Here is a 26,227-nt window from a genome sequence, read left to right as displayed (position 1 = left end):
GGGCAGTACTGTCGTGGAAAAAGGTCAGTACTAAGTAGTAGTCTTTGTCATGAGCAAGACTCGTTCTTGAATTGATTCGTCTTACAAGTGACGACAAAGACTACACTCGTATGTGGACGATTCGGCACACTAACAGGACATCGAATGAATCTTAAAGGAGTCCAAAAACAACATTCCAACATACTTCGTATGACAGGCTGAGCAAGACAACACTCCTTCAAAATAAGCGATTTAAGGTGTTGTTTTCATGGCATCAAATAGCGCACGTATATTTTATTTTGAAATTTTATACCGGAAATTGTACTCTACTGTAATATAACTTGCCCCAGTCGGACACTTCTCAGTAGTCGCCTCATAAGGAAGTGTGGGCCCGGAGGGAGCGCCAATGGAGGGGGCTGTCGGCTTTGGCTAGTCCCAACTCGTGGTTTGGGGAAAGACGCCGCATACCGGAAGGCCAGGGGTACGTCTTCCTGGCTGAAAACAAAAACACCATGCACTGTTAAAAATCACGGGACAGTCGCCGAGCAACATGGAGCCGACAGCGAAGGAGAGTCGTTGTTTGCTCTAGCTCCACTGCTGCAGTATAATTGTGGATTATTAGAACGCGTCGGTGACGCGGGACCTTTTGTTCGTTTTCTTTCCAACCGGGCGTCCCCTGCGCTTCGTCGTTTCGGAGTGACAGCACCCGGGCCGGCTTTTCTCAACTGGCAGTCGAGTATTTCTTCCCAAATGGACTCATAACAATTGTTTTTTCATCTATTTTTCTTGGTGTGAAGCGGCTGAAGCAGTCATGTTTGCCGTGCGCATCGTCACCGCAGACTACTACCTGGCAAGTCCAATAAAAAACCTGGACGTGTGTTATTCCGAGTTCAGGGAAAGCGACGTGAAGAAGGTGCCAGTGGTGCGGATATTTGGAGCAACGCCCGCAGGTTAGTCAATTATTTGTCAGCCTTTTGTCAAAGAAACCATAGTACCGCATTCTCTTTACACCACGCGGCACGAGACGTGGAGCTTGCGCGGGCGGTCTGTTGCACACGCGCTTCCTCACGGGACCGCAAACAACAAAACCAACGGGAGACTGTGCAGCTACAATATTACACGATGACATGCCGGTGTAGGTCATTTAAGTGTGGTTACGCGTTATTGTACAGCGTGGAGCACCATTGCTAACCCACGCCTGCAGCGGAGAGACCCTCCTCCCTTCCCCCTTTACACCAGACGGTTTTATGGAGGCTCCCACAGCCCCATCATGGCGTGGCGTTGGCGAGCACCTTAGCTCCCAGGACTCGACGTATTATTTTATTTTAGGACCTGACAATGCTTTCACGTTTTCATTTTTGTTGTATGCTAGCTAAAAACACAGCGGAGACCAGAGAAAACATTGCTTGAAATAAGTAAATACACGCAAATCTCTGTGTATGCACGTACATCGATTAATCGATTTATTGGATGGGGGGAAAAAAGTTCGAATCTGCTGCAGAAAACAAATTATTCTGTTTGGTCCATAACATATTGAAAAATGGGCAAAAATGCTCACCATGAATATTCCAAATGTACGTATAATTGACAGACTGAAATGCATTGGAGGGGAAAAAAAATCAAACTCCAAAAATTCCCCCAGAAAAACCTAATAAACTGAATACAACATGTGGAGAAACCTGACATCCCTTCAAAAAAAGGCCCAAATTATTTTTAAACGATCACCAATTTTGCATAAAATCCTAAATATTTTGCATCATAAGTCCAAAACCCTTGTGCAAAACTTTAAAAACAGCACGTAAGGAGTATTGTAACGTGCATACTGAATAAAGGTTGGAGGAACTGATTGAATTCAGTGACTTGCCTTTGCAGTACATGCTGTTCTCTTGAACTAGACTTTCCCACACACACATGCTCTGCAGTACACAAAGTTATTTATGTGGTCTCAAATTGAAGTACGCTGTACTCATGTTCCACATTTAATACCAATACATGTAAACGTTTTCTAATGTTACTCAACTCCAGCTGTATCACATCTGTAACACTGCCTTAACCCACTTTGCAATTCCACCCTTTTCTTTTCATCACATGAAATACCCTGGCCGCGGCAGGCGCTACATTTCAGCTTATTGTCACCATGGCAACAACCTGAGGTGGAAGCACACAAATGATTCGGAGCTGCTGCGTTTGGAGCCTGAAATGATTCTTTTTGCACACTGACCTTTTTATTTCTACTGTAGATTTTTAAATCAAGAAAATCAGGCACAGCTTTATTGCTTCGTCTGCGTGCCACTCTGACTCAGCCTAACTTGTATTCCATAATGTGACGCGTTTAAAAGATGGGCGCCAGACTCATGAGATGATTAAAGGCTTTCACTGATTAAACCTATACAGTCCAACCACGCACGTTTAAACATGTCACAGTTGTTTTTGCTGTTTCGAATCAGTTGTAGCAACACATCTGTATACCGCGTGATCCCCATGTCAACAGTGTTTTTTTTTTTTTTAAATAGTTTTATATTATTTATTTCATTTATTCTATTTATTTATTATTATTCATATTTATTTATTTTTTAGTATTATTATTATTGTTTTTTATTAAAATAGTCTGGAATGCAACGACTTTTATTATTTATTTCTTTTATTTATTATTTTATTATTATTTATATTTATTTATTTTTTAGTATTTATTAATATTATTGTTTTTTTATTCAAATAGTCTGGAATGCAACGACTTTATGTTCCTCTGCAGTATTTCTCCGTTTCCTTTTTTTCTAGAGCCCTGTCGCTGAGATTTTCAACACATAAGCTTTTATTTTTATGTTAACATTTATGTCATCTGTGCCCTCTCGCTGGTGCATCTGCTCTGCAGCACGTGGCTTTGGCTGCAATCCCAGACCTCATACTCCATGTCCTTCCACGACCTAAGCTGTGAACACTCCCTCCACCAGTCAATCAGCTTTGTGTAATTCAATGCCTGCTTCCTGTGTTTTTTTTTTCTTCCCCCCCCCTTCTCTCTCTTTTTTTCTAGCATCAAGTGTGTGGCCAGTCTGAGCATGCTGTGTACACACACACTTGTATCTAAAATGAATCTCAAATAGAAAATATCCTCCTCTCCTCACAAGCTGACGTATTTGACTTTTCGGATCGCTTTGTGTCTTGTTTGGTTGAGATAGACAAACTCTCCTAACTTTTGATATCAGGAAGAGGCACCCTGTTTTGGTTACTCAAACGTGCAAGACAAGAGAGAGCGAGGTAATGAATGACCAGCAGAGAGAGGAATGAAGTGGTGGGCCCCTTTCACCCCAGGTTTAGTTCTCCCCAGGGGAACCTTTTAATACCATCTAAAGGAATTCCTCATGGATCCAGTAATAGGATAATAGGAAGTTTCAAAAGGACTCCCTTGCTCATTAGGATGGACATTGTCCCCCCACCCCCCTTAACAGTTAGTTCTTCTGGTTCATTAACATTCTCTAAATACTCCACTTGTATGAAATTATTTGTTGATAGCACATGGAAAAGCTGTTTGTTTTCCAGGGATGATAGATGTGTGTGTGTGTCCGGTGTAAATATTTTTCGATTCTAAATAGATAAGAGCCATTCATAGACTCGTCTTCCAGCACATCCTCATTGTCTCCAAATATGGTCACGTGTTTTCGTTGAAAATAAACACGGCACAGCCAAACTGGTGTCCACTTTTGGTCCGAGACTGCAGTGCAGATCTGTTTTGATCAATTTTTAATTCCATTGCAGCATACAGTCAGCGTGAGGCTCATTATAAGATTGGAGGGAAGGGGGATTCTTGTTACTAAAAATAGCACAGCTCTTGTGTGTTTCTGTTTTTGCATTCAGCTCACTGCTTAAAAGTCCCTCCTTACTTTTTGATTGTTTTCTCCTGCGTTAATGACTCAGTGTCCCCGGAATGGTCTATCCTGCTGCCTTAAAGCAAAATATTTACAACTGGGGAATATTTTGACCTTTATTGCCACCCTCTCATCCTCCTCTGCAGTTTGCACCCCCCCACGATTATCACTGCTGCATTCAACTCAACAGGGCTTTCTAATCCTCAATATTAAGTGCTTTTTAAGGCCCACCCACATTCAGATGGCAAGTCATTAACCAGGGTAAATCTAGGGAGGGGTGCAAATGAACCGGATACAATTCTTTTGTTCCTTTCGGCTTTCCAGCTCAATGCTCGCATGGCATAATTTTTAAATTGATTTTAAATTATGTCCATTCTAGTAGCCTGGGCCAAAAGTCTTTTTAGCCCGTATGGAGCTGTCTTTTAAATTTTTGTAGGTGGCATTATTTCTCGTTTTTGCTCTTTGTACAACTTGAGTAAATTTGTGTTCCCCATTTTTCCAGAGTGAAGACGATTTGTAATTTTAGTATTGACACATGAAGTCGATGCACAATTTGTCTTCGTGGGCCAAATCAAATGATGTGGCGGGCCGTTTCTGGCTCTCGCGCCTTGAGTTTAACACCTATGCACTAAATCTGAACTTCCTTTCCTAGTAAAGAATGAGAGTCAATCATTTAGTCTACATTTGCTTTCCATGCAGGGATACATGCCATCATTTTTCTGCCCTTTCTAATTTAAACTTAAATTTAAACGCGTGCATCAAAGAACTAAGTATTTTGAAAAACACTGTACAGTACTTCTAATTGTTCTGGTTCGGAATTTGTACAGCTAGAAATTCCCCACCATCTGCATGTCTTCAAGAAAATTGGACGGGACGTTTGGAGCTGCTCTGTACACTCACACTTTCCTGCTTGTGATTGTCTCTGTAATTTTGGGAATTGAGGTTTGTGCTCTGTGGGTATTGCTTGATATTTGACCAGGTTTCCATTGGTCACGGTGTGCTGTGCCGTTCTAAAATGTGGAATAATCCCGCTTGTCAAAAGCTTTACATGCTAACAAAATATTAAATTTGACATAAAACAAGCTGAGTTTCTGTATAGAATTTTATAGATTAAGCCAGGGGTGTCAAACTCATTTTTTATCGCGGGCCTCCTCGTTATGCCTTCCATCAGAGGGCAGTATTTTATATTAAATATTTTCTTCAGTTATTGTTAAAATGACTGTAAAAAGGATTAAAAAAATCATACAAAACTCCACATTATTATACTTATTATATAAATCATAGTATAGATTTTATTAAGAGTCATGGGAGTTGACGTGATTTTGATATATAGAATGACATGGCGGGCCGGATTTAGCCCCCAGGCCTTGAGTTTGACACCTCTGCTTTAGCTTATGCTGTCATGTCTACCCTGCTTATCAACCGATCTTTGTGTGCTTAGCAACTCATAACAAGTGAGCTAAATGTATCCCAGAAAGGAAAAACTGTACTAGTGGTTAGAGTGGCGATTCATCTGTCGCTGTTCCAATCCAAGCAGCCAGACACAAAGAAAACACACACACACACACTCAGACAGGCCAATGTAATTTGTGTAATAAAGTTAAGCGGTCTTGTGTGCTCACTCAAAGACCAATGGGATATTCCCATCCCATCTGGCTTCTCCAGGAGTTATTTAATTAGTGTAGGGCACGATTGAATCCTTTTAGGAGCGTGTGAATTGAAATGTCTTTTCATAGACAAGCTTTCTTTCATACTGTACAGAATAAAACGAGTACCGTGTTTTCCGGACTATAAGGCGCACCGGACTATAAGGCGCACCTTCAGTGAAGGGCCCATTTTAAAACTTTGTCCTTATATAAGGTGCACCGGACTATAAGGCGCACCATTAATGCATCATGTCAGATTTTTAATCCAAATCAAATCATTCTCCATTTTATCTTTTTTTTATTTCAACTTCAGACGCAACAAATTACTTTATAATCACAAAATAATGATCTATAGTCTTTTTGATTCATGATTCATAGTCTTCAGCGGGCCACTTATGATTGATTTCATGACACAATGCTTCGGGCCAGTTTAAATTTAGGAATTTGGTCCATATATAAGGCGCACCGGACTATAAGGCGCACTGTCGGCTTTTGAGAAAATTGTAGGTATTTAGGTGCGCCTTATAGTCCGGAAAATACGGTACTATTTTGTTTTTTCTTGGTTTACCGTGTGCTATTTTTACTGTGTTGTTGTTGCCTGGTGTTGACGCTTGTGGTGTTCTTGGCATGCACGTTTTCTGTATATGCGGGAAAATTGCTTAATTTGTACGTGCGATCAAATTAGTCAGATGTAGTAGGTATTAATTTGGATTTTGGGCACTTGGACCTGCTGTTTAAATCTAGCCACAGAAGAACACTGCAGGCTGACTGCAACACAGCTCACCCCAGATGACTCCTCAGAAATTTCTGTAAGGGGGTCATGTTCCGAATCCCATAGCTCAGGTCTCTCTCACTACCAACTGACATCCCTTCTTCCTCAATCCTTTATCGGAGACATGGTGGAGATGTGGCTTAATCATATTTCTTTCTGCATGCAGTTTGATTAAAACTTAGGTGTCAAACCTAAGGCCCGGGGGCCAGATACGGCCCGCCACGTCATTTTATGTGGCCCCGCAAAGACAGACTTTGTGTCATTCCTAAAATTGCAAATTGTCTTCACATTTTTAAAAATAGAGATATTGCTAGCAATTTTTATTAGCTGGACACAATTTTGAAGTCAGGGAAAATCCTGATGTCAGTTTTAATGATCAACTCCAGGAGACACCTAATTGTGGGGACCATTTATGATACAGAGAATTTTTGAATTAATTGACTGACGTTTAACCTAATGCTCGATACTAATCACCCAATGTTGATCATTTCATCACATTGCAGGTCAGAAGACATGTCTCCACCTTCATGGAGTGTTCCCATACATCTATATTCCATACGATGGTCATGGACAGAAACCGGAACAATACCTGCGTCTGGTAGCCTTCAGCATTGACAGAGCGCTCAACGTTGCCATGGGAAACCCTGCATCTGAAGTCCAGCATATCTTCAAGGTGGTGATGGTTTCTGGCATGTAAGTACCCAAGTTCACCTGTCCCGAATAATACTAGAATCCATAAATGTTGCAGATCCTTAAAGAGGAATAATATATTTGGAATATGCTGTCTTCCAGGCCTTTCTATGGATACCACTCCAAGGAGAAGCACTTTATGAAGATATATTTGTACAATCCTCAGATGGTCAAAAGGTAAGATTGCAGGCCATGTGGAAAGTGAATAACATTTATAAGCATTAGGAATTGCATCAATTACAAAGTAGCAGCTCATCAATTGCTGAGTGCAAATTGTGACCATTTGGAATCTGCACTACGACATATGTGCTCAAATATTCAATCCAATCATTTGTGAAGGGTTGATATGCATTATGGCAGTATTTTAAAAATAAAAAAATAATTTTAAAAAGCACAGCACCTCCAGATTCACACATTTGCAGATTTAATTTATTGATTTATTAATTTATCTATATATTTTAATTGAATAGTAAATTCATTTATTTATTCATTCATTTATTTATTCGTTTATTTATTTGTTTATGTATTCATGTATTTATTTATTCATTTATTTATTTATTTATTTATTTATTTATTTATTGATTGATTGATTGATTGATTCGTTTGTGCTTTGAATTTCCGGCAGGGTCTGTGAGTTGTTGCAGAGCGGAGCAGTGATGAACAAGATTTACCAGCCCCACGAAGGCCACATCCCATACCTGCTGCAGCTTTTCATCGACTACAACCTATATGGCATGAACCTAGTCAATCTTGCAGCAGTTAAGTTCCGCGGGCGCAAGAACAAAGGTACGAAACAAGGGTGAAGATCTCTGTGTGCGGCCATTTTTTTTTAAACCTACCCATCTCATTATCTCAAATAATTTTCTAGAGTCAGGGATTTGGCTGTGCTCAAAATTAAACAGAGTTTAACATCATATCCAAACTTGTTAAATCAGTCAGCACTCTGATTAACCCCGAACAAACTTTCAGAGGATGTGCTGCCAAACCCAGACCAGCAGATCCCCATCACTAAATCCAGTCCCTGGAAGAGCCCGTGTACGTCCAAACTCAACGACAGCACCCTTGGGGGCACCTTTGTCCGCTGGGAGGAGAATGCCATTCCCTGGTGAGATTTTAAATCTGTTTTGGAACCACCATGTGTATGAGACCCATCAAAATTGATTTCAGGATTTTACATTCTGTTTCTCTGCAGCTCCTTAGTCCTGGACGAGGTGGAGAGGCAGAGCACCTGTGAGCTTGAAGTTGACGCTGTGGCCGTAGATGTCCTCAACCGTCTCGAGATTGACAGTAAGGATGCTGAGGAAAATCAAAGTGTTCTTTGTCAGTAAAATGGCCAAAAGGATAGGGATGAAGTGTTTCTTACATTGCTGTCATTTGTTCAGATCAAGTCGGAAGGAACCCCGGCCTACAAGCAATCTGGGAGGATGAGAAGCAGCGAAGGAGAGAGAAGAACAAGAACTCACAGATTGAAACTCCAGAGTCGCAAGGTCAGCAAATGAAATGTGCAAATGTGTTAGAAAATAAAACTGTTAATTATTTTTTGTTTGTTATTAAGAATGTCAACTCTGGAAAGTTGAAATTGTCTACCCCTGTTTTCTAGAACGTGCATTTGTCACTTCAACTGAGAGTGAGCAAATCTTCATGAGAAGATTAAAGGAGATCCTGAAGGACAATGAGTTTGATGTGTAAGTTGCCGTCTTCTTCGGCTCGAAACCTCAACAGTCCCAGTGACTTTTTACCGGATAACTATAGTTAGGAATTTATAATCGTGACACAAAATAAGAAGAAAAATAATAGAGCAATAAACAGCCGTGATTTTTGGAATTCACAGAGCTATGTGGTCCATACTTGAACTACAAAACCTTGATATCAGAAAATGTTAATCACTGCAATCATCTCAACACTTGACGGATTTCCTCCCTTGACACTTTTAAAAGTCATTAAACAGACTAATTATGTGACAGCGGCACAATACACTAATTCTCGGGAGCCCTTTCCTCTCACCAGACTCGTATTGTACTTTTGCCAATGCATGATTTTTTTTCACGCTGCATTTTTTTCAGATTTAGCTGCCGTAGTGTCGATTTTTAGTCAGCTTTTTAAACCCAGCTTGACTTTATTGATTTCTTTTTTTCATTATACCTATAATCCTTTCTATTCAGGACACCGGCTTCCCCTGTTAGTGATGGCGAGGCTTTCAGTGATCTCACCGTGCATTCCTCATTCCATTTGACACCAGAGGAAGTGCAGTGCACACCTGCTTCAGCTGTAGAGGTGCACAGGGACTCTGAGCCAGGTCAAGATGAATGATTTTATTTTATTTTTTTTAAATAAAACTGACCGTGAAAGAAAGTCATAAGCTCAGCTTCTCCTGTTCTGAGATGCTAACTGTGATTTTTATCTGTTTTCCTAGAATCTGTCAGAAGGAGCGGTCAAATCCCAGAAGAGGCTGTTGTTGATGAGGAGGCCATTTTATGTCTACTGGAAAACAGTCAGAGCTTCCTACAGGCTTCTCAGACATCCAGCCACTCACCTTTATTAGGTACGTGAAGAAGACACAGATTCCCCCCAAAGTAATATATACTTGAGTTGCTTGATCATAATTAATGTAATGTTTCTGTTTCCTGTGCAGACAGCAGCCAAGACCGTGCTGTGATTGATTTGCTGGCAGGTTTAGCGGATGACTGCAGGACTCCTGGTCTGCACTCTTCACAGTCCCAGTCCCTTCCGAGTACCAAAAACTGTCACTACAACAGTGACGACGAGGAGGCGAGACCAGAGTTAGACAAGGAAGAGGCGCAGCTCAGTGTGACAATGTCACAGCGCTGGGACAGCGAGCCCCTTGAAAGCTCATCTTTACAAAGGTCTGTTTTTGCATTGACACCATCAATGTTTGTCCACATCAGTACCGATTAATCGGTAGTCCTGGTATATGCAGGTCTGGTGTCAAGGAGGCACAGGAGAACTTCAGCGATGAGCATCAGGAATCATCCGATGATGACATGGAGTGGAGCGCGAATAATTCTTTATTTGCTCATTTGTCCATCCCCCAGTTTGATGGGGCAGCAGATGAGAGCAGTGGTATGTTTGTTTCGGGGTCTACTGTGTAAAATATAATTTAGCTGCGATAGGCTCAGCATGAGTGACTTCTTTTTCTTTTTGTGTTCGTTCCTAGATTCGTCCTTAACGGACAGTGGCTCCAGAACTCAGTCATCCCTTGTAGTCACAGAGAAGATTATAATGACAGGAACTCGTATCCCAGGCGAGAGTATCCACCTTGAACCTCCATCCTCAGCTAAGATCTTTCTGGAGTGCAAACACTCCGAGCACAGCCCAGTTCATGTTTTGGACAAGGAGCAACCACACTTTCAGTCGAAGAGCAGTCAGGAGAGCATTAGTGAATGTTCAACAGGCTTAAAAGTGAATAAAAAAATTCCCTACATCCCACCCGTCAAACATCCCATTCTCTGTAAAACAATCAGCCAACCGGACGTATCTGCCACCTGCGTGGAAAAAGAGGACATTCACCCTTTGTACAACTATGACAAGAAAGCATCTTTAGATGATCTTGAAAGTTTTCAATCCAACACTAATAAGGTCACCAAAAGACGAAAGGGCATCAAAAACGTGGAAACAAACCGTCTGTCCATACTTCAGAACCACAGGGCGTTTTCCCTCTGCTATTCCGAGTTGAGAAACTGCTCAACCAAGACGGACCTTGACCTAAGCCAGTTGGATCGACATAGCCCCCTCCTGAGAAACATCTCCTCAGCACCTCCAACTCTTGAAAATGAAACCTTTTTTAACCCTCAGGAGGGGGAGATGAGTAAAGATAGCGAAGAGGGAGATGTCGGGGAGCTCAAAATCAGGTACGAGGACTATCAGGAAAACAAAACGGAAAAGACGATCGTCGCGCAACAGGAAGCTCACTACAAGTTCTTCCCGAGTGTAATTCTCTCCAACTGCCTAAACCGAAAGAAACCTTTCACCAAAAAGATGCCCAATTCATGCAGCAAAGTAGAACAAGCCCAGAATCGTAGATCCAGGCTAAAACTAAATAAGAAAAGATTATCGGGGCCAAGCAACAAATTAAACATGGAGGAAAACTCCACCCCTGACAGCCAGGTTAGCATCGGTTGTACCTCGGTCACACCTGATCGTCCGGGAATCGGGGATACCGAAATGCTAGTTTGTGAGGACAATTCAGCGAAGCCAGAATCCATTTTACATGAGCCGATTATTGGAGAAAATTCACTCGTCACTGCTCCTAGTTTCTCCGAAGAAGCTAAAGACACCTCAGAAGACACTTTAAGCCTCCTGCAAGATTTAGCGACTAAAGTAACTTGTACAAAAGCCTCATCCCTGCCTGGTAGTAAATACACTCTGAGGACCAAACGAAAAATGCTTTATGACAGCGATGGCGAGTACTCGGGTGGTGCACGGTCTAAAAACGTAGCACCTGGAAAAGAACGCCTCAAAGGTTGCGGTATCCGTAGTGGGCAGGAGATCAAATCCCTGAAGCGACGTAAGAAAGAACCCCCGGTGATCATCAAGTACATTATTATCAATAGATTTAAAGGAGAGAAAAACATGTTGGTGAAAATGTGCAAAGTCAACGCAGAGGAGAAGAGAGTAACACTGACAAAAGACAAGTTGGAGCAGTACGATCAATTAGCCCCCTTAAAGAATTTCTGGCCCATATTGCCTGAATCGACTGCAATTGAGTTTCCCGTCCCCGAGTCAAAGACAAAAAAACAATATAAGCGAAAGTCTAAAGTCAACCCGGCGAATAAAAAAACAGGCGATAGCGTCTCTAAACTTGGACCGGGGGAAAGGATCAAAAGGACCAAGAGCTGTGAAAAACGGCACACTGATGATGTGTTTGAATTAGGCTATCTTTCTGATCAAGCTCAAAGTCCGACAGATTCAAAACCACCTCAACCTTGGTCTCCAACAGACCCTCTTCGAACTTCAAAACAACTCAAAAACACGCTCAATGATCCCTGTCTTAGTTTTGCACAACAAATGCCACAGTCCTCCACCAAAGTAACAAAAAAGAGATGTACTCCGAAATCGACAGATGCTAAAAAGAAAGACAAGAATTCTGCCATTGAGCCTTCAGGGGAAGATCCAAAAAATCTAGAATCTTCCCAAAACGTTAAAGCTCCAACAAGACAAAGGAGGAAAGCAGCGGGTTCAGTTGAACCGATCAATCCATCCGAAAACAAGCCTAAACCTAGCCGTTCGTACAAAAAGAAGGCCGGGAACCCGAAAAATCACGTCGCACAAGATGTTTTTCCAGATAATTCTAAAGCTAACCAGACGACATGTACGACAGTCCAGTCTGTTGAACCAAAGTTAGAAAACAATGAAGTTTCTATCATGGAGGCCAGTCAGAACATGGTACCACATGTGCAAATTGTGAAGGTAGAGTCTTCCATGGAGGAGTTCCAAATTTCAAAAGCCTCAATCTCTCAGACACCTTCCCTGGAAAATCCAAAACAGAATCTCTCTCAGACCCCATGCAGCTTGGCTGTCCTCAAGAAACTTTACCAAAAGAGTCAGCGTGGTCAAACAAAAAGTCAACCAGACGCTATCAACCAATCAACCGCCGGATCTCACTCAGGAGCATCGCTTGATCCTGCCAAACCCAGAAAACCAACTCCGAGAAAACCCCGAGCTCCCAAATCGACCAACCCCAAAGATCCGAAACAAAGGAAACGGAAAGGCAACTCAAACACCCAATCCAGCGTGTCAGAGGTCAGCTTGCTCTTCCCGTCCGACCCAGATATGGACAGTTGCAATTTAATCGAAGACAGCTTATCCCCGGAGCTCCCACCGAATTATTCATTTGATATCAACGCCATTGATCAGACACAATTCTCCAGCCCGTACAGTGGAACTCAGTTCGTCCTGACTGATCAAATCTTACCAGTTAAGTTCTTGAGCGACGCCAGTCAAGAAGCTGTTTCTGCCCACGCATTGGCCTTTAAGAAACTACAACGACTGTCGGGTTATGGAGAGGAACTGAAGCAAGACTCCGAGTGGCACAAAGTGAAACCCGCCAGTCCTGACCTCTTTGACAGATCCGATCAAGGACCATCTCCATCCAACCACCTCACATTCCTTGACTCTGACAAATTGCAGAACCGAGATTGTGACTTAGCTTCAATCAATGCCAACACCCTCAGCCCCTTTCAAGACTTTGACTGTGAAGGAAAAGATCTCCTATTTTCATCTTGTGAACCTGCCCTACCTTTGTCTTTAAGCTCCGCATGCCTTGCCAGCAATGAAAGCTCTCCAACAGGCGATCTCCTGGAAGGCATTGACGTGTTGACTTCCACCACACCGAGTAGCTCTCCTTGCTCAGTCAGCTCACTGTCTCAGGTGAGGGCAAGCCAGAGCCGTGGACCAGGGGGAGGAGCCAACATTCTGAAGCCCCTCATGTGCCCTCCGAGTAGGGAGGAGATCCTCAGCACTTTGCTGGACCTGGAGATATCAGAGGCCACCTTCCAGGAGCCCTTCTGCAGTGACCCCTCTGATGCTCCGGGAAAGCCAATGTGAGAATATATTTAAAAAAATTCAGTCTTTCATAATAAGAAATTTGTTGTCAAATTGAATTTAATATATTAAGTATTGGTTGTCTTCAACTAATTGTGCTTGTCTCTCCCCCTTAGGGAGGTTGGTGGTCGTAAGCTAGCGGTGGAAACCAGACTAGTCAAGGAGTTGAAGGAATTCAGTGGAGAATTGTCTTTAGAGGGCCTGCATTTCTGGAAAACTGCCTTTTCAGCCATGACGCATTATACCACTGCCCCAATGCCGTCTCAGCCTGCCCAGGGAGCACAACCAGGTAAAGGTCAGGCTGTGACTGACCCGGAGAAGCAAGTCCTCCTTGTGCCCTGCAAAATGCCGCCAAGCCGGGAACGTGTGCAATTGTGGTTGGAAGCCAGGAAGCAGTATGAGACGTTACAAAAAGGGATAAGACACGCAGAGTTGCTAAAGAAGACGACTGTCGAGTCAGCTGCTCCCGGCTGCTCCACTTCAAACGTCAACTTGTGTGGGAAACCTCGCCTCAGAACTCCAAGGAGAAGAAAGGGCAACCTATCACTAAAATTGCCCGCCACAAAGAATCCAAGCGACTCTCGAGAAATGAGTCCGATATCAGATGAAGGTTCTATCCAGCTTGAAGAAGATGATGAAAGAGCAGAGGATGATGAAGCCAGCTCTCCAGACACCTTTGAATTGCCTTCATGGCAGGAGCCCAGGAACAGCTTAGCCACTGATGAGTTCAACCAAAAAAGTGAAAATTCTCCTGAAGCCCTCTCACCTGGATTCTCCTTGGAAAGAGTGAGTGGAAATCACAGTGTTGTTAACAAAGAAGAAATGAGCAATCATGATCTTCAGAGCACACCATTTTCAAAGAAGCATCTGAAAAGCACTGAACATCTGGAACCTGTGTGCAGCACCCCCATATCTAAAGGTAAGATGCCATTTTCTGGATAATTTCCTTTTTTATTTATTTTTTCCTTTTTCCCTCATTGGTACTTCTTTGGCATTCCCATTGTAGAAGACCCTGTTGCTACGAGAATACAGCATAGGAGGGGAAGCCAAGCAGAGCCACTGAGAAGAGTCTTACTTAACACACAGATAAAGGTAAAATCAAACTTTTAAAACTTGTAATTTCAAAAAAAAAAATGGACTCTCTCCTTGTGTCCAAACATCTCGCACAGAACCATTTTGCTGCTTTGAATACTCCAAAGAGAGACAATTCTCAGATCGAAGGTCCCAGCATAGCCAACTCGTACGGCTTCAAAGTCAGCCTGCAAAACCTAAAGGATGCAAAAGCTCTACATGAGGTGAGAAATACCTTCTTGCCAACCCACACATAAAAATTTTATGGCTATCCTGGTGACGTTGTGGGATTTCATCCGAGTCCACAAATTATAAATATGCATACTGCATATAAAATATGGTCTGAAGAATGAATTGTTATTTTGTGTCAGGTCCAGCACCTCACACTAATGAGTATGGAGCTTCATGCACGAACCCGACGTGACCTCGAAGCTGACCCGGAGTTTGACCCCATATGTGCCTTATTCTACTGCCTGACTTCTGACACTCCTTTGCCGAATGTAGACTGCTCCCAATTGACAGGTGCAATTGTGGTGCATAAAGACCACGAGAGTTGTGACCAAGGTAAAAATCCATTGTTTGATTCTTGTCAAAAGTTGTTTAGTGATGAATCGGTTTGATCAAACTCAGCAGGCCACAGAAAAACAGCGCCCCTGCTGGTCAGGTCTGGTGTCTCTGGGCTGCAGGTGAAGTACGCCACAGATGAGAATATGCTGTTTCAAGAACTGGTTGCCATCATGAGAAGGTTTGGGACCTAATATTGTGATTATGGAATATTCTATTCATGTGTTGAAGTCTTTATCTGGAAAGTTTTTTTTTTGTGTGTTTTTGTAGGTTTGACCCAGATATCCTGTTTGGATATGAGGTGCAGATGCACTCATGGGGCTACCTTCTCCAACGAGCTGCGGTTGTCGGAGTAGACCTCTGTCAACAGCTATCACGTGTGCCAGGTAAAATAGAATTACAATATAATTCTAGGGGGAAAAAATATTCTGACTTTACAATGGTAAAGTTTATTATTATTATTATTATTATTATTATTATTATTATTATTATTACCGTATTGGCCCGAATATAAGACGACCCTGATTATAAGACGACCCCCCTCTTTTTCAAGACTCAAGTTTGAAAAAAGACTTTTTGAATACCAAATTTAATTTTTATACAGAAAATGATTATAACAATATATTTGAGAGGAAAAGCATGTTATTTTGCCGCATTCAAATCATTCACAAACTATCACATCTTAATATCTGAACCTTTAAATATGTAAACTAAAGTGCAGTCACATTTGTGAATGAGTGGCTTCTGGTTTTTCCATTTTCTGTTATCTCTTCACTTATTTTCTTCTTTTTTTCTTACCGCTATTTTTTATTTTTCTTCTTCGTGCTACCACTATTCTTATTCTTCGTGACAGGGGTTCGCTTTGGCCTGGGGAGTTAAGTTCAGCATTCGCTTTAAAGATACCTAGCGCCATCTAGCGTTGTGAATGGGTATAATGTCTAAACCCCGAATGTAAGACGACCCCCACTTTTCCAGTCTTATTTCAATGCAAAAAACACCGTCTTATATTCGGGCCAATACGGTATTATTATTTTTTCCATAGCCAAGCCACATATCTCTCTGCAACTATGTTTTAAGACGTATATAAAGATGAGTCATAGTGTGTGGTTTTGTGTCATAGCTCCCAAGCTGAAAGGAAAGCAGACGGTAATTGGTTGCCTGTCTGGCTCTGTGTGTGTCCTCAGGTGACTCGAGAGACAACCGCTTTGCTGCAGAAAGGGATGAGTATGGAGCAGACACAATGACTGAGATCAACATCGTTGGACGAATTGTCCTCAATTTATGGAGGGTGATGAAAACAGAGGTGGGTGTCCTGACATGACCCCCCCTGAACCTCTTATTCCCCTGCTTTCATCTCCAACTTTAATTCGGGGTTTCATCTTATGCATTTTTTTTTTTTGCCCGGGGTTCCTCCCACTTCCAGGTGACGCTGAATAACTACACTTACGAGAATGTGGCCTTTCATGTGCTCCACCAGCGCTTCCCCTTATACAGCCCCCGCACATTGTCTGACTGGTTTGATCACAACACTGACCTCTACAGGTATGTTTTCAGAATTGCACACAGCTTTTATACTGTACATGCAACAATATATATAATTTTAGCCCAATAACGCTGTTGGGTATCCGTGATAGGTGGAAGATGGTAGACCATTACGTGAGCCGAGTGCACGGCACTATGCAACTACTTCTCCAGCACGACATCATCGGCAGAACCAGCGAGCTGGCCAGACTGTTTGGGATCCAGTTCTTCCACGTTCTTACTCGAGGGTCACAGGTTTGTGTTACGTTGTTGCATGATCTCTATAAATTCTGAGTTGTTGATAGTTAGCAAATCTTGATGGATAAACACATTTTGAATTTTTTTTTTCTTCTTCTCCATGCAGTACCGTGTTGAGTCCATGATGTTGCGTTTGGCCAAGCCCCTCAACTATATCCCAGTAACACCAAGCATCCAGCAGCGAGCTCAGCAGAGGGCGCCTCAGTGTCTCCCCCTAATAATGGAGCCAGAGTCTCGCTTTTACAGTAACTCAGTGATTGTCCTGGACTTCCAGTCGCTCTATCCCTCCATCGTCATCGCATACAATTACTGCTACTCCACTTGCCTGGGCCACGTGGACGACTTGGGAACGTAAGAACCAGACAGAAGCACACATGAACAAGATGCTTTCATCACGTCCTCAATAGCTGAGGAGTTAAGAAATCGGAATATTAGGAAATATTTGTATTTTGGGAAAGTTATGAAGCTGTATTTTTTTCATTCATTTGTCGATTTCAGGACAGATGCGTTTAAGTTTGGCTGCACCTCTTTGCGGGTTTCCCCGGAACTCCTCTACCAGCTCCGAAATGATATCACTGTGTCACCCAATGGCATTGCCTTTGTCAAGGTACAGTAAAGTAGCCATATGTAGCCATTTTAGAGTGACTTACAGGTGTATCTATAATTTTTTATTTATTTAGTTTTTTAAATTTTTGACAATATCATTATTCAGGGGCAAATGCAATTTACCAACTACCGTATTCTCTGCACTATAAGGCGCACCTTCAACGAATGGCCCATTTTAAAACTGTCCATATATAAGGCACACCTTCAATGAATGGCCCATTTTAAAACTTTGTCCATATATAAGATATATACATTTGGGCTGCAGGCCGGACTTTGGACTCACCTGCTGTAGTGGCTCAATATTGGTCCATATATAAGGCGCACCTGATTAGAAGGCGCACTGTCGGCTTTTGAGAAAATTGGAGGTTTTTAGGTGCGCCTTCTAGTGCAGAAAATACGGTATTCATTTCAGATTCAATTCTAGAAAGATGCAGAAGGCAAAACATTTTTTTTCACTGACTGCATCACCTGCAGATGTACTATAATGTTAATAAAAAAAAATATTTGGTAAGAAAAAACTAAAAAAAATCAAAATCAGGAACTGCAAATGTAATCAAAATGGGGCTTGCGTGAGTGATTACATCCCTACTATTCTCATCTGTGTTGTCTGTGCAGTCCTCGGTGCGCAAAGGTGTCCTTCCCAGCATGCTGGAGGAAATCCTCACCACACGTATCATGGTGAAGCAATCCATGAAAACTTACAAGCAGGAAAAAGCGCTAATGAAGCTGCTGCATGCCCGTCAGCTCGGACTCAAGCTCATCGCCAACGTCACCTTTGGCTACGCTGCCGCCAACTATTCTGGACGCATGCCCAGCGTTGAGGTGAAACCACTCAAGAGTTCACAATATGAGGATGCGGACATTTTGCTAAACTATTGTAACAAAAATAATAAAAATAGATTCATGTGTGTTCAGGTGGGTGACAGCATAGTCCATAAAGCACGAGAAACTTTGGAGAGAGCCATCAAGATGGTCAATGACACAAAAAAGTGGGGAGCACGTGTTGTGTATGGAGACACTGACAGGTATTTTTTTTTTTTTTTCAGTAACGTGAGCTAGCCTTTTTGACAAAGACGGAAAATAACAAGATGCTTCCCGTTGTGCAGCATGTTCGTTTTGTTGAAAGGCGCCACCAAAGAGCAGGCCTTTAAGATTGGCGATGAGATCGCCGAGGCAGTGACTGCAACCAACCCAAAGCCAGTCAAGCTCAAATTTGAGAAGGTCTACCTGCCCTGCGTGCTCCAGACAAAGAAGCGCTATGTGGGCTACATGTACGAGAGCCTTGACCAGAAGGAGCCGGTGTTTGATGCCAAAGGAATTGAAACGGTGCGGCGTGATGGCTGCCCGGCTGTTTCCAAGGTAACGGGAAAACCAGCCCTACACATCATGCACTAATCCAGTGTTTGTTCATTCTCAGCTCTTAATTTTCATATTTTGTGTTCATCATTATTTCATTTTGAACTTGACACTCTTCATGAAAATAATCCTGTTCAGATTCTGGAACGTTCTATCAAGCTGCTTTTTGAGACACGGGACATCAGCCAGGTGAAGCAGTTTGTTCAGCGCCAGTGTATGAAGGTTCTGGACGGCCGGGCCAGCATGCAGGATCTAACCTTTGCAAAGGAATATCGAGGCAGTGCCTCCTACCGACCTGGTGCCTGCGTACCTGCGTTGGAACTCACCAGGTGTGTGTAAATGAAATGAAACAATAATTCATAATGATTCAAGCTCTGTTATATGACTATTAAGCCTGGAGACCAAGAAACACCTTGTTGTCTCGTGCTGTTGCTCTGAATCCTCCTACTGTTCATTGTCTGGCCACACACAGTAGCCAATCCTGTTGCCTAGCAACGATGCTTTTAATGGCTGAGGATGTCAGGTTTCTAAGACTGGATTGACACTGCAGCGCTCAATCCTTTTTTTTTTTTTGTATCATGCTGTGTGCAAAACCAATGCATACTAATAATCAAGTATGCTTTGGAGCTTTAGTTGCATTTCAAGGAGGCTTGATTATGATTCTGCATTAAGAAAATAAAAGTTGTTCGATACAGTAGTCGGTTTGCATAGGTATGTGAAAAGGTTGACTCTCATTGGTCCAGGCGAATGATGGCATACGACCGTCGCCTGGAGCCTCGCGTGGGCGAGCGCGTCCCCTACGTGATTGTCTACGGGATGCCCGGAGTGCCGCTCATCCAGCTGGTCCGTCGGCCCCTGGAAGTGCTCCAGGACCCCGGCCTCCGCCTCAACGCCACCTATTACATCACCAAGCAGATCCTGCCTCCGCTAGGCCGCATGTTCCAGCTGATTGGCGTCGACGTGCTCAGCTGGTACCAGGAGCTTCCCAGAGTAAGACTGCTCGGAGAAAGCGGATCTTCCCGTTTCCTGAGTCACAGAGCACAAAGGAGGGCGTTAAGAGCACAAAGTGCTGCTTTGTGGCAATTCCAGAGTACACACGCCCCCTGCAGGTCAATTTATTAAAAGGTTCTCTTTTTGTCCAGATCCAGAAGGCCTCGTGCTCGTCCGGTTTCGGCGGAGAGGACGTGGTCCGGAAGGGCACCATTTCACAGTATTTCACCACGCTGCACTGTCCCGTGTGTGACGAGCTGACCCAGCTGGGCGTGTGCGCGCGGTGCCGTGCGTCGCCGCAACGCGTGGTCGTCACCCTCCATCAGGACATAAGGCAGCAGGAGAGAGAACAGGAGCAGTTACTCAAGGTTAACTAAAAATCACGTGCATTTACGAGCGGCAAAAGTTCTAACCGCCATCATGTTTCGTCACGTAGATCTGCAAGAACTGCAGCGGCTGCGCCGAGCGCCAGGTCCCGTGCGTGTCGTTGGACTGTCCCGTCCTTTACAAGCTGAGTCGAGTGAGCAGGCAGCTCTCCAAGGCGCCGTACCTGCGACAGCTGCTCGACGACTTGTGATGGCCACCCGACGTCACGGCTCACTTGGTGCTAAAACGGCAGATTCGCCGCTATCATCTCAGTGTTCATTTTGAAACATTTCAATGGTGCTTCACCTGATAACCTCGTCGGGTTGTCATTGTGTCATTGTTAACTACTAACAGTATTTGTTATACAAGTACAGTATTGTCTGCTTTGAGCCTCCCTCATAGGGCATGTGTATGTCTTTATGATTATTTGTTGATTAAAACTATCTTCAGCTCATGAAAAAAAACCTAAAATGACCCCAGTCACTGAGTCTGTGGGTTGTCACAGCCACACATAATTGTGGCTTGTTTTAATAATAATTGGACTTCAGTTTCATGTACATAAACCTTGTATGATTCAGAAGTACATTTTCACTATATCAGCATAAAACCAATTACGTCCCCAGCCGGAATGCTGTTTTTAAACATTCTATTGAGGGATGCCATTTTGATTGTATTCATGCTCATCTAGTGTGAAATTGTTTTTTTTAACTTGGGACTGGTGCAATACTGTGTTTTGATAATTTGTCTCTGTGCATTTCTGTGCTGTCATCCAAACATGTTAAGATCTGACTCTTTGTAAAAATAAAAATGTTTTTCTTTACTTTTTTTTCTTTTAATGGATATTGCTGTGGGTTGAAATTGATATAATAAAAAGTCATTGTATTCAAATGTTTTTCTAAAATAAAAGGTTGGATCACAGTGATGATACACTTAATTGCACTCACAGCACACACACAAGACAAAAACATTTCATTAAATATGGAGAAAACAATCACATTTTTACAGATATCAGCACAGTTTGGAACAAGTCGGATGCAATCTTACTTGGTGGCCTCGGATTTTACGAACAATCTGTCCTTGTGCAAGGCACTGATTTTCCATTAGCCAATGAAGCTTCCAAACAACACTGCCTGGCCAAAAAAGTCATATTTTGATCATTTATTGTGCAAATGCTGTAGAAGTCTTATTGGGTTTATTTCAATAGAAGTTAATTGATCACATTAGATTTAATCTAATCAATTTTGCAGGGCAAAACACTTTAAGATGTACTCCCTGTTGAACTCCAGTCCTCGAGGGCCGCGTTCCAACATGTTTTCCAAGATGCCCTCGTTAAGTGCACCTGCGTGAAAAGTTAGGCTCCTTCAGAGCATGAAAATGAGCTGAACTTTTCACGCAGGTGTGTTTAACGAGGGTAACTTGGAAAACATATTGGAACGCGGCCCTCGAGGACTGGCGGTCGACACCCCTGGAAACTAGGCTTTCTAACAACTCGTCTGATTTGAAAACGAGTCATTTGACAGTTTATTTTGTAGCTTTGACTGTATATAATATGAGGTGCTCATACATTTATTTGGGTTGAGTCATAATGGCCCTAGAAGCTATGACTACAATGCAGCCCGCCAAAAAAATGACTTTGACACCCCTTTTGTAAACTATCACAGCACTTGGGTTTCTTTTCCATTTGCCACGGAGCACAGCGTAAGAATGACAGGAAGTAACAGGGAGGTTCTTCCCACTGGTTGGTTTATTGCTCTAAAATTTTTAATTGGAGAATGTTGCTGCTTCAGCCCAATGTGACCATCATTGATAAGTACGGTGTGAAAAGATTGTTGGACCCTTCATTGATAGAGAATTGATGGATAGAAACTAACCTCGCTTTATCTTCTAAACATAAGAACTTCCACTCAGTTGTGACATCTGCACATCATTTGTTTTTTATAAATGGAGACATAATTAACTCATTCGCTGCCACTGACGGCTACAAAAGTACAAGATCAATTTGAACTGGGCTGCCAGTGAATGAGGTAAAGGCACACAATATATACATTTCTGGCCAGACAGTGAATTAACTTCTTGTGCAAGTAAACATCTCAGTCATCAGGTTACACAGGAGGATCTGGAAAGGAGGGGTTTTCAGTCTCTCTTGACTCTGTTCGGGAAGAGCATCAGTTTGCGTTTGGGTGAGTCTCCCACGAGGGAGATGGTGTCAGCAGATGGGGAATCTTTTGCAGGTTCGGTCGGCACACCACCGTCACCGTTAGTATTTGAGGGAGACCCCTCCTTATTGGGTGAGCCGCTGAGACTTGCCGTGTCGTCCATTTCAATGACTTCAAAGTCGGCATCGTTCCACTGATCGGCCTCGTTCTCCTCCTCCTCTTCGTCAATCGCTCCTGAATCCAGCAGCGCCTGTCGGTACTCGCTGTCGTCGGCGTCCGCTCGGCCCCTCCTGTGACGTTTCCTGATGGGACCGGCGGATACGGTGGCCAGCTTGTACATAACCGGGAAAAGAATGGCGGTGAAGGTAGCCGTGATGAGCGACAGATACATCAGCAAGGGGTGTCCGTGAATCTTCCCGAGCAGGAAGCCGACGACGGCGGGTAGCACCATCTCGCCCAGGGCGGCGCCCACCACGAATCCCGCCGCTGAGCGGCCCGTTACGGTGGTGTACTGCTCCAACCAAGAAATTCCACTGGGGAACGTCGAGGACATAGAAGCTCCATACAAACCGGTGCAAATCCACAGCATGGCTTTGTCCTTGCTGAACAGGCAGAGGAAGAGGGAGGACAGCGTCGAGCCAACCAAGCTGAAGAGTATCATGGTGCCTGGGTACATGCAAGAAGCGAAGAAGATGGCCAGCCCCCGACAGGCAGCAAATGTCCCCCAGAATAAAGAATTCAGCCCGGCCGCTTGGGACTGACTCATTTCAGCGTAATCCTTAGCGAAAGTGAAGATGAAGGAGCCGTAGGCTACCTCGGCACCAACGTAGGCAAAGAAAAAGAAGAAGAGCAGGACGACCAGCGCCGTGTGATGTCTGGCCACAAGGGGCTTGGCGGAGGACGTTCGGCCTTTGTCACGTGACGTGTCGCTGCGGACGGAGAGGAAGAAGAAAGGGAAGGAGGTGAAGAGGATGAACAGGCCGATTACGATGTAAGCCCACATGGATTTGAGGTCCCCGCCTCCTCTCTGGATGAACTGGAGGATGGCGTGATCGTCGTTGGCGATGGGCCACGCTGCGATGGGGGACGTGGTGTTGCTCAAGATGGTTTCCGTGAGGTGGCTGCTGTTGCCGTTGTGCCCGAAGAGTAGCTTGGCTATGATGGGCGACACAAAGGCGCCGACCGCAAAACTGAAGTGGAGCGCCTGCATGTGAGGTCCAGCCTGCTCGCCCCACGTGTTCAGTATGAGAACATTGCCACCTGCAAGACAGGAGAAAAAAAAAGTCTTTCCTTTTTTTGTGCTTTTTGTTTTTCAAAATGGCAGCCAAAATGTGATGATGTGAATTTGAATCCCTCGCTGTTGCCTGTTACCTGTATCCAGAATCCCCATGGAGATGCCAACGCTGGACATGAAGCCAGTGAGAAGCAGAGCGTGTTTGCAGAAAGGGATCGCGCACATTCCACAAGAAGTGATCAGCATAGAAAAACCTGGAGGGCAGTTATCCAGAAGAACAAAATTTGGTTTAGGTAAACTGACTGACATGTGGGCGGGGCTTACCAAGCAGCAGATTGGGGTTCATGCAGTCAAAAAGGACGCCTCCCAAAAGGGAGCCACCGATGTAGCCTGCAGATCTGCCGACAAAGATGTAGGAGATATTGCTGATGTTCTTCTTCACGTTGAAAGCCAAGTCCTCAAACGTAGGTCCGATGACCGAGATCCCCATTCCCTGAAACACAAAGATCTTGATTTGATGTGGGATTCAGAGAGATTATTTCCTTGCAATTGTTTTCACTCAGTTATCTTACGCCACTTCTTCTGTGTTTGACTACTATTTTACTTTTACAAACAATATAATCAAGTTTTACCAGTAAGCCTTTCTATGAAGGTTGCAGAGCTCCTAGCACAAGGCCACCAAAATTGGAAAAACTGGTTCAACTGGTGGCTCAACGGATCGAGATAGCACACTTGCGCGGCCTGTAGCATGTGTTGGACTATTTTGGAAACTCTCAAAAGATTATGGCTGCATTTTTGTCCCTAAATGCATTAATACCATACAAACCTGTGTTTCTCTTGTCCCGTCCATAAATTATATAGTCCAGGTTCACATGTGGCACAAAGCACCATATATTTTTTTTTTTTTGCTAGACATTTTCTGACATATCTTATTATAAAGAAACAGAATTAAATACATCATTTTAATTCAGATTGTTGCAGTAGTTTGCAATTAGAGGGACCTAATTACTACCGCTCAAAATACAATGTCATTATGGGGAAGCAGGAACCATTTAAGCGACAATGATAATCCTAAACATTGGTGTTTTTGTAGTGTTTTTTAATCATGGAGAAGAAGTAAGAGATATTTAGGTGACAATATTAATCCTCTTTCTCCAAGGTGATTGACATCATATGGACCCCCTTCAGTAGTGATGCCCCCCCAGGATGTCTCGCTCTCTACGCCCCTGCTACACACTTTGATGTAAAGAAAAATGATCTCATTCGATTTTATTTATGACATGTCTTCAACGACTATGTCTTCTTACCAGGCCGAGAAAGGATGCGCAGAGAGTGAGGCTGACCATCCAGCGGCCGCACGACGTGTATCCGCCCCCTCCGACCACCTTCACCTCGTCGCCGCATCCCGATTTCGTTTTCCTCTTGGTCGCCTTGAGTGCACTCTTCAGCCCGCCTCGTTCCGCGTCCTTCCTTTTGTCAAACAAGGTGTCCTCTTCCTGCTCGTCGTCCATGCTAGCGAAGCGAACGTGCTTCTTTTTCACCGCGGCGGCGGTGGGGGAAGACACAACTGACATCAGCGCGACGTGTTGTCGTCACTTGACGAGGGTGAATTTGACCAAGTCTCGCTGGTCGTTTGCGCTTTTCACTCCACAGGTAAACCTCTCTCCGTTAACGAGGGGAAGGCTCCCGGTTCGTCCGTCATCATGTCAACAGCGGGGGCGGGTCAAAGGTGACTGCAAACTGCTTTGCGTCGCCTTGCGTCAGTGAGTCGGGGTGCATCCTACACAAAGATCGCCTATATAAAGACGAGCCCCAAACTCGTACGCCCCTCGTAAATTTCGGGCTGACGTCAGTGAGACGGGTTAAGGTTTCTAAACAACTTTCACGATAGTGATCCAGTTTTAAATTACTTTTTTAATGTATTCGTCAAGAAATATCTCGAGCAGTAGCGCCAGGTGGGATCGATATTTCGCAGCATGCATTATTTATCACAGTGGGACCTCGTCATTTTTTTTCCCGTTTTGATGTGCTTGGTAGTAATTTGGTAGGCATTTGAAGGAAATTAGCGACCTCTAGTGTTTGGAAGAATGCAACAAGCTCTTACCGTTCTGTACACAGAATTCTGAGTTAAACAACAGTTTATCAAATACTTGTGAATTCTTCCCTCGTACGAGACGTCAGGGGCGTAGTCAGACTTTTTTTTTTAATGAGGCAACCAGCGAAGGGTGGCCATGTGTGTATCATACCACCACATTCAGGGATTCATGAAATAAAATTCACACATATTCAGAACATGATCAAGTTGGAACAAAGTACAAAGCAACATTTTGCTGAGCTTAATTTACGATTAATTTTCTTTGTCGTGACTTTGCTTTCATGTACTCTCAGTCATGCAAAAGGCACATTATCAAGCTGGAACAAATCTAAGTACAAAGCAATATTTTGCTGAGCTTAATGTAGGATATAATTTCATTTTCTTTGTAGTGACTTTGTTTTCGTGTACTCTCAGTCAAGCAAAAGGCCAATCAGTCATCAATTGTCAGACAGCTAAGGTCATTTTGCATACTGCAATGGCTCATTCGTTCAAATCATAT

At 43.4% G+C, this 26,227-nt stretch overlaps 2 protein-coding genes across 3 annotated transcripts; one reads left to right on the top strand and one right to left on the bottom strand.

Annotated features, from left to right (window-relative positions):
• Positions 1-300: 300 nt before the first annotated feature.
• rev3l (REV3 like, DNA directed polymerase zeta catalytic subunit) lies at positions 301-21,161 on the top strand. Of its 2 annotated transcripts, none has more exons than XM_088361078.1 (32): positions 301-460; positions 777-929; positions 6,764-6,953; positions 7,053-7,127; positions 7,576-7,736; positions 7,920-8,055; positions 8,143-8,237; positions 8,333-8,437; positions 8,551-8,635; positions 9,113-9,246; positions 9,364-9,492; positions 9,583-9,814; positions 9,889-10,031; positions 10,126-13,510; positions 13,628-14,430; positions 14,518-14,603; positions 14,681-14,806; positions 14,954-15,146; positions 15,216-15,327; positions 15,417-15,532; positions 16,331-16,449; positions 16,570-16,688; positions 16,781-16,922; positions 17,032-17,276; positions 17,424-17,532; positions 18,147-18,353; positions 18,447-18,556; positions 18,638-18,890; positions 19,026-19,216; positions 19,631-19,877; positions 20,030-20,245; positions 20,314-21,161. In XM_088361078.1, the coding sequence occupies exons 2-32, from the start codon at positions 791-793 to the stop codon at positions 20,452-20,454; spliced, it is 8,544 nt and encodes a 2,847-aa protein (XP_088217204.1). In that variant the 5' UTR covers positions 301-460; positions 777-790; the 3' UTR covers positions 20,455-21,161. The 2 variants fall into 2 exon arrangements, with proteins under 2 accessions (XP_088217204.1, XP_088217203.1); XM_088361077.1 differs by having other exon boundaries at positions 15,213-15,327.
• An 808-nt stretch (positions 21,162-21,969) lies between these two features.
• slc60a2b (solute carrier family 60 member 2b) lies at positions 21,970-25,419 on the bottom strand. The gene is made up of 4 exons (XM_088361079.1): positions 24,941-25,419; positions 23,958-24,126; positions 23,771-23,887; positions 21,970-23,659 (listed from the first exon to the last, which is right to left on the bottom strand). Exons 1-4 carry the CDS (start codon positions 25,205-25,207, stop codon positions 22,377-22,379), a joined length of 1,836 nt encoding a protein of 611 aa, XP_088217205.1. The 5' UTR covers positions 25,208-25,419; the 3' UTR covers positions 21,970-22,376.
• Positions 25,420-26,227: the final 808 nt, after the last annotated feature.

Source organism: Syngnathus floridae, chromosome 19 (genome assembly GCF_059516105.1).
Source record: "Syngnathus floridae isolate MCC-2025c chromosome 19, RoL_Sflo_1.0, whole genome shotgun sequence".
In the NCBI taxonomy this organism is placed as follows: Eukaryota; Metazoa; Chordata; class Actinopteri; order Syngnathiformes; family Syngnathidae; genus Syngnathus; species Syngnathus floridae.
The sequence above is the reverse complement of the archived record's forward strand: the minus strand, read 5'-3'. Positions and strand labels throughout refer to the sequence as shown.

What these genes read in the sequence shown, in the direction of transcription:
- rev3l (XM_088361077.1), top strand. Translation starts at nt 791, where the DNA reads ATGTTTGCCGTGCGCATCGTCACCGCAGACTACTACCTGGCAAGTCCA. An exon ending in GGCAGCAGATGAGAGCAGTG is followed by an intron (nt 10,032 to 10,125) that starts GTATGTTTGTTT and finishes GTTCGTTCCTAG; the next exon opens with ATTCGTCCTTAACGGACAGT. An exon ending in CCTGCGTTGGAACTCACCAG is followed by an intron (nt 19,217 to 19,630) that starts GTGTGTGTAAAT and finishes TCATTGGTCCAG; the next exon opens with GCGAATGATGGCATACGACC.
- slc60a2b (XM_088361079.1), bottom strand. Translation starts at nt 25,207, where the DNA reads ATGTCAGTTGTGTCTTCCCCCACCGCCGCCGCGGTGAAAAAGAAGCAC. An exon ending in GCGCATCCTTTCTCGGCCTG is followed by an intron (nt 24,127 to 24,940) that starts GTAAGAAGACAT and finishes TTTGTGTTTCAG; the next exon opens with GGAATGGGGATCTCGGTCAT. An exon ending in GAACCCCAATCTGCTGCTTG is followed by an intron (nt 23,888 to 23,957) that starts GTAAGCCCCGCC and finishes ACTGCCCTCCAG; the next exon opens with GTTTTTCTATGCTGATCACT.